General features: G+C 38.9%; 2 protein-coding genes across 4 annotated transcripts in view; one reads left to right on the top strand and one right to left on the bottom strand.

The window, feature by feature from the left end:
* The window catches only part of ZP2 (zona pellucida glycoprotein 2), a 29,968-nt gene extending 20,417 nt beyond the window's left edge, over positions 1 to 9,551 (bottom strand). Inside the window, exons 1-2 of the mRNA XM_045848810.1 lie at positions 9,398 to 9,551; positions 8,319 to 8,437 (exon numbers count right to left, since the gene is read on the bottom strand). Coding sequence (XP_045704766.1) covers positions 8,319 to 8,437; positions 9,398 to 9,551 — 273 coding nt within the window. The remainder of the gene's footprint in view (positions 1 to 8,318; positions 8,438 to 9,397) is intronic.
* The window catches only part of ANKS4B (ankyrin repeat and sterile alpha motif domain containing 4B), a 113,583-nt gene that overhangs the window by 67,224 nt on the left and 32,183 nt on the right, over positions 1 to 14,176 (top strand). The window lies entirely within an intron of this gene.

The raw sequence follows: 14,176 nt of genomic DNA on the forward strand, positions 1-14,176 counted from the left end.
TGCTTGGCATTTACATTTGTTTGTCTTCCTAGCCCTGCTATCAGCTTGGAGACAGTTGAATGGTGTTGATGGCATCTGATGATTTGCTATAGGGTGCTATAACATGCCACCCTTGTGGTAAACTGCCATGTTAAAACAAAATGGCACTAATACAGACCTTCTAGTAATCATTGTTCCTGTAGTTTTTCTGGAACTTAAGCTTTGGATGATGTTTCAGGTTATATGATTACTATAGATGATCGAAGTCTTCAATTGACAGAACCAATAATTAATTAGGAAGGGAAAAATCATAAGAAAAAGGAAATTTGTCCAGCTAACAAAGCTGGTTTAATCCATATAGACTTTAAATTCATAGTCTCTGATTAGACCACCCAGTATGCACATTATAGAGAATTTGACCACCCAGCTGTAGCATTTATAAAATGTACACTCAAGATATGCCAAGAGATTCCTCATGAAAACCAGATGGTACAATAACAGCTCTGTCTGCTTTTCTGACATTAAAACTAGAGCATTGAATGGCTTGAAATTCATGTGAATAAATTAAACCTAACCAACACTTCAGGGACATTACAATTTCTTTTTTTTTTTTAAAGATTTTATTTATTTATTTTTAGAGAAGGAAGGGAGGTAGATAGAGATAGAGATAGAGATGATAGATGATAGATAGATAGATAGATAGATAGATAGATAGATAGATAGATACATAAACATCAATGTGCGGTTGCTGGGGGTCACGGCCTGCAACCCAGGCATGTACCCTGACTGGGAATCAAACCTGCGACACTGGGACATTACAATTTCAATAGCCAACTTACCCACCTAAATATTTTTATAAATGTTTTCACTTGAAGAAGGAAAACAAAGGGGCAGACAATGGTTCCTTTGATTGTTTCATATTTGTATGTAATGTTTCTAAGGAAAATAATGCCAATGGCCTTTGATGTAAGAAAGAAAGTACTCCGTATTCTAAGAGTGATATATGGGTTCAAATGAGAAGTGGGGTTGTAAAATCTCTTTTGAGTAGGAAAACCCAACATCAAATTGGTTGTGGAGTTTTATTACTATGCTGAAGAGGAAAAAACACGTCTAAGTGATTTTCTGAAAAATGCATTTGAAAATGTCTTTTCCTCACCAGATGTGTGTCTTATAAATCCAAGTTTAACACCTACAGTATTGTGTTAATATGCCTTATTCTACCCTTCTTCTGATTCCTATAAGTTTTCCATGCAACAATAGGCTTTTGTAATTCTCTTTACTTTCTGTATTGCTTTTCTCTTTATTAAAATGCATAATAAGATACTCATTAGATAAAGCAACTTTGTTAAGAGCAAATATTCTGCTTGAATCTTTTATTTCTTATGAAATAAAAATATGCTTCTACTATGCAAGTGAATTTAATTTCCTCTGTAATTAGACATGAATAGCTTTGGAGAACAGTCTGCTTAAGAAAGCCAAATCTCTTGAGGTGCATGGTCAATCTCATTAATAAAAATATGTGTTTCTGGGTTGCACAAACTGTTGTATTTCCTTCCAAATTAGAAGTGAATGGTTTTCCAGAACAATAAGGGAGAAGTCTGGTTTCTACTTTGCTGGCATTGGTGTTTCTTGGGGTAGAGTGCAAGTATCAACTACCACTAACTTTTGTCCCTTCTTTTCTTCTGTCTGAGCAAAGGAAAACAGGACTGTTTTATAGGTAGGTTGAAGTTGTAGGTGAATTCTCCATCCAATTGAATTGTCCATCTTCTTGGCTAAGATTGAACTCCATGGTGGATAGAACATCTGTTTTGACCACCCAGCTGTCAGGTCATGGCTAAAAAAGCAACAGAGGCCCCAAATTATAAACACATCAAGCAGGAGGTGATAATGCCATCACTTTGTGTGGAGGAGGAGAAACATTGGTTGGAGAATCTCTTACAGTGCTGCCTTTGGAGGACTGTTCACCTTGTTTTTGTCTGTGCCATTGGCAAAACGAAGTGGTATCTGGGCAGAAGGGTCTCTTAAAGTGAAATACCTAAATGTCAGTTTGTTCTCTTTTTTCATGTCTATGGTTCTATTTGGCTGTTTCTTTATTTTTTAATTTTTTAAAAATTTTATTTTAATCATTGTTCAAGTATAGTTTTCTGTCTTTTATTCCCAATCCAGCCAACCCACCATCCCTCCCCACCTCCTTCCCATTTCCACCCCCCAACCCTAGTTTTTGTCCATGTGTCCTTTATATTTGTTCCTGTAAACCCTTTCCATTCTCACCTGAAATTCCCTCCCCTCTCCTGTCTGGTCACAGTCAGCCTGTCCTCTATTTCAGTGTCTTTGACTATATTTTGCTTGTTTCTTTGTTTTATTGTTTAGGTTCCTGTTAAAGGTGAGATCATATGGTATTTGTCTTTCACTGCTTCACTTATTCCGCTTAGCATAACACTTTCCAGCTCCATCCATGCTGTTGCAAATGGTAGGAGCTACTTCTTTCTTTCTGCTACACAGAATTCGATTGTGTAAATGTACCATACTTTTCTGATCCACTCATTTACCGATGGGCACTTAGGTTGCGTTCAGCAGTTGGTTATTGTAAATTGTGCTGCTATGAACAATGGGGTGCATACATTCTTTTGGATTGGTGTTTCAGGGTTCTTAGGATATAATCCCAGCAGATTTGCTGGGTCAAAAGGCAGATCCAATTTTAGTATTCTGAGGAAATTCCATACTGTTTTCCATAGTGGTTGTACCATCAACAGTGCAATAGGGTTCCCTTTTCTCCACAATCTCTACATCATGTTGTTTGTTGCTTTGTTTATGATGGCCATTCTGACTGGTGTGAAGTGGTATCTCATTGTGGTTTTAATTTGCATCTCTCTGATGGCTAGCAATATTGAAGACCTTTTCATGTGTCTCTGGATCCTCCATATGTCCTCCTTGGAGAAGTGTCTGTTCAAGTCCTTTATCCACTTTTAAATTGTGTTACTTGTCTTAGAGTGGAGTTGTGTAAGTTCTTTATATATTTTGGAAATTAAACCCTTGTTGGAGGTATCATTGGCAAATCTGTTTTCCCATACAGTTGGTTCTTTTGTAATTTTAGTACTGTTTTCTTTAGCTGTGCAAAAGCTTTTTATTTTGATGAGGTCCCATTTGTTTATTCTTTCCTTTATGTGTTTTGCTCTAGGGAACATGTCACTAAAAAGGTTTCTGCATGAAATATCTGAGATTTTCCTGCATATGTTCTCCTCTAGGATTTTAATGGAGTCATGGTTTATATTTAAGTCTTTTACCCACCATGAATTTATTTTTGTGTAAGGTGTAAGTTGGTGCTCAAGTTTCATTTTCTTTTGCACATAGCTGTCCAGTTATCCCAACACCATTTGTTGAAGAGGCTAATTTTACTCCATTTTATGTCGCTTCCCCCTTTGTCAAATATTAATTGACTGTAGAGACTTGGGTTTATTTCTGGGCTCTCTGTTCTGTTCCATTGGTCCATGTGCCTGCTTTTCTGCCAGTACCAGGCTGTTTTGATTACAGTGGCCTTGTAATATAGTTTAGTGTCAGGTATTGTGATCCCTCCTACTTTACTCTTCTTTCTCAAAATTGCAGCAGCTATTCAGGGTCGTTTATGGTTCCATATAAATTTTTGAAGTGTTTGTTCTATGTCTGTGAAATATGCTATTGGTATTTTAATAGGTATTACATTGAATGTGTAAATTGCTTTGGGTAGTATGGACATTTTGATGATGTTAATTCTTCCATTCCATGAGCATGGTATATGTTTCCATTTGTTTGTGTCTTTCTTGATTTCTTTCTTCAGTGCTGTGTAGTTTTCTGAATACAGGTCTTTTATCTCTTTGGTTAAGTTTATTCCTAGGTATTTTCTTTTTCTTTTTGCTATATCAATTGGGATTTTTTTCTTAATTTCTGCTTCTGCTGTTTTATTGTTGGTATACAAAAATGTCTTTGATTTCTGGATATTGACTTTATATCCTGTTGTTTTGCCAAATTCATTTATTAGGTCAAGCAGCTTTTTGGCGGAGTCTATAGGATTTTCTATGTACATTATCATGTCATCTGCAAACAGTGACAGTTTCCTCCTTTATAATTTGGATTCCTTTGGTGCCTTTCACCACCTTCTTTTTCTTGTCTGATCACTGTGGCTGAAACTTCCAGTACTATATTGAATAGAAGTGGTGAAAGTGGACAGCCTTGTCTTGTTCCTGATCTTAGTGGAAAAGATTTTAGTTTTTGCCCATTGAGTATGATGTTGGTTGTAGGTGTCTCATATATGGCCTTTATTATGTTGAGGAATGCTCCCTCTATTCCCACTTTGCTGAGTGGTTTTACCAGAAATGGGTGCTGTACCTTATCAAATGATTTCACTGCATCTATTGATATGATCATGTGATTTTTGTCTTTGCTTTGTTTATGTGATGTATTTCATTTACTGATTTGCAAATATTGTACTATCCTTGCATCCCTGGGATGAATCCAACTTGGCCATGATGTGATCTTTTTAATGTATTGTTGGATGCAGTTTGCCAATATTTTGTTGAGGATTTTAGTGTCTGTGTTCATCAGTGATATTGGCCAAAGTTTTCTTTCTTTGTTGTGTCTTTATCTGGTTTTGGGATTAGGATGATGCTGGCCTCATAAAAAGAGTTTGGGAGTCTTCCATCTTTTTTGGGTTTTTTGGAATAGTCTGTGAAAGATAGGGGTTAGCTCTTCTTAAAAACGCTTTGTAGAATTCTCCTGTGAAACCATCTAGTCCAGGGCTTTTGTGTGTTGGGAGTTTTTTGATTACTGCTTCAATTTCTTTTGCTGTTACTGGTTTGTTCAGGCTTTCTGCTTCTGTTCCATTGAGTTTTAGAAGATTATATTTTTGTAGAAATTTGTCCATTTCATCTAGGTTTTCAAATGTCTTGGCACACAGGTCTTCCTAGTAATTTCTTACAATCCTTTGTATTTCTGTGCTACCTGTTGTAATCTCTCCTCTTTCATTTCTGATTGTGTTTATTTGGGTCTTCTCTCTTTTTTTCTTGATGAGTCTGCTTAAAGGCTTGTCAATTTTGTTTATCTTTTCAAAGAACCAATTGCTGGATTCATTGATCATTAGAATTGTGCTTTTCATCTCCACTTAATTCTGCTCTGATCTTGTTTATTTCCTTCCTTCTACTTGCTTTGGGGGTGTCTTTGTTGTTTCTTGAGTTCTTGTAGACTTAGGGTTAGGTTGTTTGTTTGAAACATTTCTTATCTTTTTAAGGTAGGCCTGTATAGCTATAAACTTTCCTCTCAGAATTGCTTTTGCTGTGTCCCATAAGTTTTAGGTTGTTGTGAGTTCATATTCATTTGTTTCCAGAAACTTTGATTTCTTCCCTAATTTTGTTCTTGCCCCTTTCCTTGTTTAGTAGCATGCTATTAAATCTCCATGATTTTGAGTGTTTTGTATTTCTTTCCTTGGGGTTGGTTTCTAGTTTCAGTCCCTTGTGATCTGAGAAAATGCTTGGTATGATTTCAATTTTCTTGAAATTGTTGAGGCTTGTTCTGTGTCCTATCATGTGTTTATCTTTGAAAATGTTCTGTGTACATTTGAAAAGAATGTGTATTTAGCTTCTTTGGGATAGAGGGCTCTGTATATATCAGTAAAGTTCATTTCATCTAGGGTATTGTTCAATTCCACAATATCTTTGTTGAAATTTTGTTTGGAAGATCTGTCCATTTTTGATAGTGGGGTGTTAAAATCCCCCACTATAATTGTGTTGCTGTCCATATCTTTCTTGAAGTCCTCTAAGATTTTTTTTGTGTATTTGGGTGCTCCTATGTTGGGTGCATATATGTTTACAATGTTTATGTCTTCTTGGTGTATTCTTCCCTTGAGTATTATGAAATGACCATCTGGGTCTCTCTTTATGGCACATTTTTGCAAGTCTATTTCATCTGATATGAGTATTGCTACCCTGGCTTTTTCATTTCCTGTCCATTTGCTTGGAAAAGTTGTTTCCAACCCTTCACTTTCAGCCTGTGTAGGTCTTTTATCCTGAGGTGGGTCTCTTGTAGGAAGCATGTTTGTGAGTCATGCTTTCTTATCCATCCAGCTATTCTATGTCTTTTGATTGGAGCATTTAGTCCATTTACATTTAAGGTTATTATTGATAGGTACTTATTCATTTCTCTCTCTCTCTCTCTCTCTTCCTTTCCTTAAAGCAGTCCCTTTAGCATCTCTTGCAGAGCTGATTTAGTGGAGGTGTATTCTTTTGGACTTCTTTTGTCTGGGAAACTTCTTATTTGGCCTTCTATCTTGATTGAGAGCCTTGCTGGGTAAAGTACTTTTCATTGCAGACGTCTGGTTTTCATTACTTGGAATATTTCTTGCCATTCTCTTCTGTCTTGGAGTGTTTTCATTGAGAAGTCAGCTCCTAACCTTATCAAGGCTCCCTTGTATGTTACTTCCTGTGTCTCCCTTGCTGCCTTTAAGATTCTCTCTTGTCTTGAAATTTTGCCATTTTAAGTATGATGTGTCTTGAGGTGGACCTCTTTGGTTTCCTCTTGATTGGGACTCTCTGTGTTTCCTGGATTTGTGTGCCTTTTTCTCTCATCAAATTAGGGAAGTTTTCCATCATTACTTTTTCAAATAAGTTTTCTATCCCTTGCTCTTCCTCTTCTCCTTGGTATCCCTAATATACGGATATTGTTACATTTCATACTGTCTTGCATTTCTCTTAATCTGGCTTCATTCTTTCTGTGCCTCTTTTCCTTTTCTGGCTCTTTCTGGGTGTGTTTTTGTACTTTGTCTTCTAGCTCGCTGATCCAATCTTCTGCTTCATCAATCTTGCTTTTGGTTCCTTCTACTGTGTTCTTCATTTCAGAAATTGTATTCTTCATTTCCTCTTGGCCCTTGTTGATAGTTTCTCTTTCCTTTTCCATGTTGATATAGTTTGCAGTGAGTTCATTGTAGCTTACCTGTAGTTTGTGGTAGCTCATTGTGAGTTCATTGAGCTTCCTGATAACCATTTCTTTAAACTCAGTCTCTGATAGTTGAGTTGCCTCTATTTCATTTAGCATTCTTTCTGAGGCTTCCTCCTTTCCTTCCATTTGAGGGTTGTTTCTTTGTCTTCCCATTGTTTGTGAGACTCTTCTTGTTAGGTTCAGTTTCTTAAATTGATCTGTCTTGCTCCCTGGGTTTATGGTGTGAACTTCTGTGAGATTCAGTGGTGCAGTCTCCAGGTATCCTGGTGTTCACAGCTTCCACCTACTTTTTTGTTGGAGAAGTAAGGCAAAATGGTTTAAGACAGCAAGAGAGTATTGTATGATATTTACAGTAGTAGCCAGTAGAGAAGAGATAGGAGATCCTTTGGCTATGTATTATGTTAACCATGATCTTCCACCCCACTAGCCACTTTTTAGAAAGGATGGAAAGAAGGTAAGACTCTTGCTGGGGAGGAAAGGATTGTGAGTTGGATCTAGAAAGCAGTGAGGCTTGGAGAGGTCAGATTCTGAGGTAGGGTGGGAGTAAAGAATAGTAAATTGGTGTAGTGTGTGAGAGAAAGAGTTAACCACTACAGTAATAGAATTTGGGAATCCGTGAAGTGGGCTGAGATCTGGGAGGGGTGTTGTGTAGTATTTACAATTGTATGGAATAGGTCTTATTTACAGTAATATTACAGCAATAATCATATGACAGAATCTATGAGATCTAGATAACAAGAATAGGTTGTATAGAACCTTGAGTACTGTGCTAATGGAACACAAATGAAGGACAGTAAATTAGCAATACACTATGAATGAGATAACAGGGGAAACCTATCAAACGATACAGTATAATCAGCCAAGCATAGAAGACTAGACAGAAAGAAGAGGAATATGAAAATACTATTAAAATAAAAATGTAAGAATAATAAATAAAAAGATAATACAAATATGCAATACCTTGCAGGTTCATTAAAAAAAAGGGAAAAAAAGCACAAGATGGAATGAAGAAGAGATAAATTTGGAAAAGAAGGAATAACACTAGAGTGAAAGAAAGAGAATCATAAGGAATTGAGAAATATAAAAATAATAAGAATTAAAAAATAAAAAGTTACTTTAAAAAAGACAAAATCAAACAAACAAAACAAACACCTGTTGTTGGTTTCTTACTGGCCAAACCAGTTTTTCTGTTCTTGCTGGCTTCAGCAGGCTGAGGGGCAATTGGAATTTCTTTTCTCCCTTTTTTGGCAGAACTCAGCCTCTTGGGTACTGTCCTCAGGGCTAGCCATGTGTTCTCCCTAGATGTGGTCTGGTGCTTCTCCACAGGGCCCTGGGTGTGGGTCTGCGCACTCCTAAGCACACTCTCTGTAGCTCACCACCGCAGGCTCTGGCATCTCACAGAGCACCTGTGCCTTTTCTGGATTCATGGTGTCAGCTCTGGGAATCCCGAAGGGTGTGCGCTTCCCTAAGTTCTCGGCTGTGGGCACCAGGGATCCTGTAGAGTGCCCATACTTTTTGTGTATTCAGGGCTGTTGGGTCTGGGTCTTCCACAAAACCACACTCTGTCCGAGTTGGGGGTGTGGACGCACAACCAGGCTGCCCTTGGTCACACGGGCTGGGACACACGCTCTTCCCAGGGCTATGTGTAGGTGCTCACAATCCCTGTGTGATTGTCTCTCAGTCCTCACTCCCCTCTCTGTGCCTTCAAGCAATGAGGCCTCTCCGGGTGCTGCTCAATCCTTGTTTGGCCGTGGAGGGAGTGGTTGACCCAGCTCTCTCCCAAGTGCCCTGAGGCATGCTCGGGAGCACCAGGCCTCAGGCTGCAGCCTCCCTGGTCCCCGGTGCTGATCTCTGGGCCCTTATTATCCTGAAGCAGTCTCCTTATAGTCTGGTTTTTCAATGTCTGCTATAATTTTTGATCTCCTATTTTCATAAATGTTGTGATATTGTTGGCTTTTTGCTCTGTTCCTCCATAGATCAGGTAGTTTTTCTCCCATGTGTAGGGAAAAGTGGAATCTGCTCCCTCCTACCACGCCTCCATCTTCCTCCTCTCAGAGCTGTTTACTTTTTTATTAAGTCCCACTTAGCTTAAGTAATGATGATATGATCATGAGCAATGTCCCCCAATTTTATCCACAAAGAAATGGAGACTCAAATAGCTGGAGTAACTTGCCGAAGATCATATGGATTCCAGGTATTTTAGCTCCAAGTTCCACTCTCTTTCTCACCCTCATCCTGAAGGGAGGATTTGCAAGTTCAGGATTTTTTTGCTACTTCCCCTTCCCCTCTCCATCCCTTCTTTCAAGGAAGATTTTTTCCCAAGAAAATGCCAAAAGGATTCCAGGATCTTTACCATTTCAAAAACAGCTGGGACATTTTTTACCATTTCATAGGAAATTTGGAGTCCAAGTTGTAAGTACTACTGGAATCAAGAAACTTTCCTTCTCCTCCTTACCCTGAATCTCCAGTCCTTCTTCCTCTCCTGTATAATCGCTCTGTCCTCCTCTTTTGCTTCCATCCTCATCCTTACTATTCTTCTCATTATTACCATAATCACCACCATCACCTTCATCTGGTACCAGACTCCTTGTTATATTGGCACTTAGCATTCTACTACAAATAATCTGTCTTTGAGAAGTCCTTTCTCAGGTTGTAGATTATGTTTAATTTTAGAGTGCATTAATGAATGCAATTGTGCTTAAAGTGGCTCATGCAAAAATAAATTGAGGAACAACATTACCTTGTTCCCAAAGTATCCACAACCATGTTTGGATATTGCACTCTCTGGGCTAAACTAAAAATTTATTTTGCAGCTAAATAATGTTACCCTCTAAGCTACTTCTACAGCTTCTGTGAGTCTCATAGAAATCAGAAAAAAGGAATGAACATTGACTCTTGGGGCTAATTACTATTGTGAGGAAACTGCAGATGAAAGCTTTGTACTTTCTCAGAGAAGGCAAATAATTTATTTTAGAATAAAGACTTAGACAAAGAGAGATGAGGACTAAACAGTTACAGATTTCAAAAATAGAACTTCACCTCAATTCAGTGGACTAGTATCTGAACATATTAAAGATTTTCTAACAATATAGAAAAAATGTATGGTGAATTAAGAGAAAAAACTCAGTGCAAAATGGTATATATTTGATGAGAAAAAGTATGTAAAACTATACCACTAGAGAATGAATATATATATATATGTATATATATACATATATATATGAGGTCTGTTCATAAAATGTCCAGCCATTGTTAATATAATGAGAATGGTTTGAGTGACATCAATCTAACCTGGCAGCCGAGGAGAATGGACTGGAATGCCTCATGCATGAACAATGACAGTTTCACTGTACTAGTCAGTGGGGGCAGTAGATGCTGCTGAGTGAGAATGTGTACTGTGTGGCTGTCACATTCAAAAGGACTGAATGAGTAGAGCAGTGAATCTGCATCAAATTTTGCATTAAGCTTGAACATTCCTATGCAGAAACTATTTAGGTGATTCAGAACATCCCAGCATGGGCAATAGTTGATTGGCAGCTTCATCACAATAACACATGTGCTCATGCAGCATGTCTCATGCAGAGTTTTTGGCAAAACATCAAATGACCCAGATTGTTCAGCACCCCTCCCTCTACAGCCCAGATTTGGCACCCTGTAACTTCTGGCTTTTCCAAAAACTAGAATCACCTTTGAAAGGGAAGAGATTTCAGACCACTAATGAGATTCAGGAGAATACAACAGGGCAGCTGATGGAGAATGGGAAAACTGTGTGAGGTCCCAAGGCACCAACTTTGAACAGGACTGAGGCATCATTGTCCTATGTACAATGTTTCCTATATCTTGTGTCTTCAATATATGTCTCTATTTTTCATATGACATGGCAGGATACCTTCTGAATATATATAATATATATATATATAATATATATAATATATAAATGTATATATAATGTATATATATATTTATATATATATAAATGTATTTGATGGATTCTAATTTTATTGTAGTGTCTGTAGAAAACATGGTTTGCATGAAATTCACTATTTAGTATTTGTTGAGACCTGCACTGGTTTTATTAAGTGGGCAATTTTTTAAATTTTTGATCAAGTACAGTTGTATCCATTTTCCTCCTATCTCAGGCCCCCTGCTTGACCTATCCCCACTCCCCACCCTCAAATCTACCCCCTTTGTCGTTGTCCATGTGTCCTTTTCTTTTTTAAAAAAGATTTTATTTATTCATTCTAGAGAGAGGAGAAAAGAAGGAGAAAGAGAGGGAGAGAAACATCAATGTGTGGTTGCCTGTTGAGTGTCCCCTACCAGGGATGTGGCTGGAAACCCAGGCATGTGTGTGCCCTGATTGGGACTCAAACCAGCAACACTTTAGTTCACAGGTCCACACTCAATCCACTGAGATATGCAGCTGAGGCTGTCCATTTGTACTTTATACAAGTTCCTTGACTGACTTTCCCCTATTGCTCATTATCACTCTCCCCCCACCCCTCTGGTCACTAAGTTTCCTCTTTAATTCAGTATTTCTGGTTATATTTTGCTTGCTTGTTTGTTTTGTTGACTACGTTCCACTTACAGGTGAGATCATATGATAATTGCCATTCACTGCCTGGCTTATTTCATGTAGCATAATGCTCTCCAGTTCCTTCCATCCTGTTGGGTGGAAAGAAAGAAGGGTAGGAGCTCCTTCTTTCTTTCTGCTGTGTAGTATTCCATTGTGTTGATAAATGTACCACGGGATTTTTCATCGACTCATTTATTGGTGGACATTTAGGTTGCTTCCAGCACTTGGCTATTGTAAATTGTGCTACTATGAATGTTGGGTGCATTGATTCTTATGAATTGGTGTTTCAGGACTCTTAAGGTATAATCCCAGCATTGAAATTACTGAGTCAGAGGCAGTTGCATTTCAGTTTTCTGGGGAAATTCCATACTATTTTCCACAGTGGCTGCACCAGCCTGCATTCCCACCAACAGTGCACTAGGGTTCCCTTTTCTCTACAACCTTTCCAGCACTTGTTTCTTCATTTGCTTATGATGGCTGTTCTGATTGGTGTGAAGTGGTAACTCATTATGGTTTTAACTTACATCTCTCTGATGGCAAATGATGCTGAGCATGCTTTCATGTGTCTCTGGGCCCTCTATATGTCCTCCTTGGAAAAGTACCTGTTTAAATCCTTTGCCCATTTTTATTTTTATTTATTTTTTAAAATATATTTTATTAATTATGCTATTACAGTTGTCCCATTACCCCCTCTTCATTCCCCTCCACCCTGCACACTCTCTCCCACCCACATTCCCCCACTTTAGTTCATGTCCATGTGTCATAAGTTCTTTAGCTTCTACAGTTCCCATACTATTCTTGCCCTCCCCATCTATTTTCTACCTACCATCTATGCTACTTATTCTTTGTACCTTTTCCCCCTCTCCTCCTCCCACTCCCATGTTGCTAACCCTCCATGTGATCTCCATTTCTGTGGCTCTGTTCCTGTTCTAGTTGTTTGCTTAGTTTCTTTTTGTTTTTGTTTTAGGTGTAGTTGTTAATAATTGTGAGTTTGCTGTCATTTTACTATACATGTTTTTTATCTTTTTTTTCTTAGATAAGTCCCTTTAACATCTCATAAAATAAGGGCTTGGTGATGATGAACTCCTTTAACTTGACCTTATCTGAGAAGCACTTTATCTGCCCTTCCATTCTAAATGAAAGCTTAGCTGGATAGAGCACTCTTGGGTGTAGGCCCTTGCCTTTCATGACTTGGAATACTTCTTTCCAGCCCCTTCTTGACTGTAAGGTCTCTTTTGAGACATCAGCTGACAGTCTGATGGAAACTCCTTTGTAGGTTACTGTACCCTTGTCTCTTGCTGCTTCTAGGGTTCTCTCCTTTATTTTTACCTTAGCTAATGTAATTATTATGATGTGCCTTGGTGTGTTCCTCCTTGGGTCTAACTTCTTTGGGACTCTCTGAGCTTCCTGGACTTCCTGGAAGTCTATTTCCTTTGCCAGATTGGGGAAATACTCCTTTATTATTTGTTCAAATAAGTTTTCCACTTGTTGCTCTTCCTCTTGTCCTTCTGGTACCCCTATAATTTGGATGTGGGAATGTTTCAAGATGTCCTGGAGGTTCCTAAGCTTCCCCTCATTTTTTTAAAATTCTTATTTCTCTATTCTTTTCTGTTTGGTTGTTTCTTTCTTCCTTCTGGTCCACTCTATTGATTTGAGTCCCAGTTTTTTTTTCCATTACTATTGGTTCCTTGTGCATTTTCCTTCATTTCACTTAGCATAGCCTTCATTTTTTCATCTAATTAGTGACCAAAATCAAACAATTCTGTGAGCATCTTGATCACAAGTGCTTTGAACTATGCGTCTGATAGGCTGGCTATTTCTCAGTTGCTTAAAAGTATGGGCTCTGTGGCTTTCATTTGTTCTTCTGTTTGAGCCATCCTTTTTTTTTCCTTTGGGCTGGTCTCACCTGTTATGTATGAAGGGCGGAGCCTTAGGTGTTCACCAGGGCGGGGCACCCCAGTCTCTGGGTTGTGATGCTGTATGTCTGGGCGGGGTCCAAGAGGGAACAATGGTGCTTGCTCTGCTCTCTGAGCAAACTGGGCCCCTCTGGTGTCAATTCCCATGTGGGTGGGCTTTTGCACCCAATGGGACTTTCCAATGACCTCTTCTGTGAGGCTAGGAGTCTCTCTCTGCACCTCAACCCCCACAGGTGTTTTCAATCAGTGCCCCAAGTCTCTATTTCCCAGCACTGGGATCCTGGGTTGTGCACAGTGCCTTGCTTTGCAACCACCACCTCGCTGGGTCTGCTGGTTGCCATCCCTTGGCCAGGGTCTGCCAGCTGCCACTTCTGCCCCCAGGGTCCTTGTGCTGTGGTCTTGAGTGCCTCGGATGCCTTATGCCCCTGTTCCCAATGTTCTCTGCTCTCTGCACCATGACCCTTGCCCAGCTGCCCAACTCCACCCCTCCTACCAGTCTGTAGGAATATGTCTATTTTAACTCCTTGGTTGTCTGACTTCAATACAGTTCAATTTTCTATCAGTTCTGGTTGTTATTCAGTTTCTAAATTGTTCCTATCTTGGTTGTGCAAGGAGGCACAGTGTGTCTACCTGTGCCTCCATCTTGGCTGGCAGTCCCCTTTGCCCATTTTTAAAATTGGTTTGTTTGTCTTCCTGGAGTGGAGTCAGGTGAGTTTTTTATATATCTTGGAGACCAAACCCGAGA

This window comes from Phyllostomus hastatus, unplaced genomic scaffold (genome assembly GCF_019186645.2).
Source record: "Phyllostomus hastatus isolate PE091 unplaced genomic scaffold, TTU_PhHast_1.1 phas_contig_64, whole genome shotgun sequence".
In the NCBI taxonomy this organism is placed as follows: domain Eukaryota; kingdom Metazoa; phylum Chordata; class Mammalia; order Chiroptera; family Phyllostomidae; genus Phyllostomus; species Phyllostomus hastatus.